Genomic DNA, 522 nt, shown 5'->3' with positions numbered 1-522 from the left:
CTGTAGAATACAGTTTCTCCCACTCCTCATCAACAAAAGAAACACGAAGAAAGTTATCTATGTCTTCAGAATAATTGCGGAGAACCCGATTGGAAACATTAACCTCTGGACCACAAAAATAAACTTTGCATGGTGTTACTAGGACCCTTCTTACATACACTAACCCATCATCTAAATTGATGGACGGAGATTTTGGAGGTTGTCTACCCTTGAGATACCCATCATACTGCTCAGTCAGCCACCTCACTGGATCATAACAGCACTCCTTCAAATAGTACAGTTTCTCTAAGGCTTGCTCAATGCATGCAACATTTCTCCTTTGAGGGTCAACTAATCGGAAAAAGTAGACATTTAATGCTGGCCCAGGAATGCATCCATGCTGTACCAAAGAACTAATTTTGAACAATATCTTGTAGGGAATTGCAATTCCTTCCGGAGGCTGGACATTGGGAACCAGAGCCGATTTTTGAGAGACGAAAAAGGTGAAACCAGTCTGTAAAGTAATATTGTTTTCACGTTCTG

General features: G+C 41.0%; 1 protein-coding gene across 1 annotated transcript; it reads right to left on the bottom strand.

The window, feature by feature from the left end:
* Positions 1 to 4: 4 nt before the first annotated feature.
* Positions 5 to 517, bottom strand: LOC107059453 (RNA-dependent RNA polymerase 1-like; the record flags this gene model as incomplete). The annotated part of the gene is made up of 1 exon (XM_015305956.1): positions 5 to 517. A coding segment is annotated over one exon (513 nt), but the record flags the coding sequence as incomplete, so codon positions are not given.
* Between the last annotated feature and the right edge of the window lie 5 nt (positions 518 to 522).

This window comes from Solanum tuberosum, unplaced genomic scaffold, assembly GCF_000226075.1.
Source record: "Solanum tuberosum cultivar DM 1-3 516 R44 unplaced genomic scaffold, SolTub_3.0 contig04009, whole genome shotgun sequence".
Taxonomy (NCBI): Eukaryota; Viridiplantae; Streptophyta; class Magnoliopsida; order Solanales; family Solanaceae; genus Solanum; species Solanum tuberosum.
The sequence above is the reverse complement of the archived record's forward strand: the minus strand, read 5'-3'. Positions and strand labels throughout refer to the sequence as shown.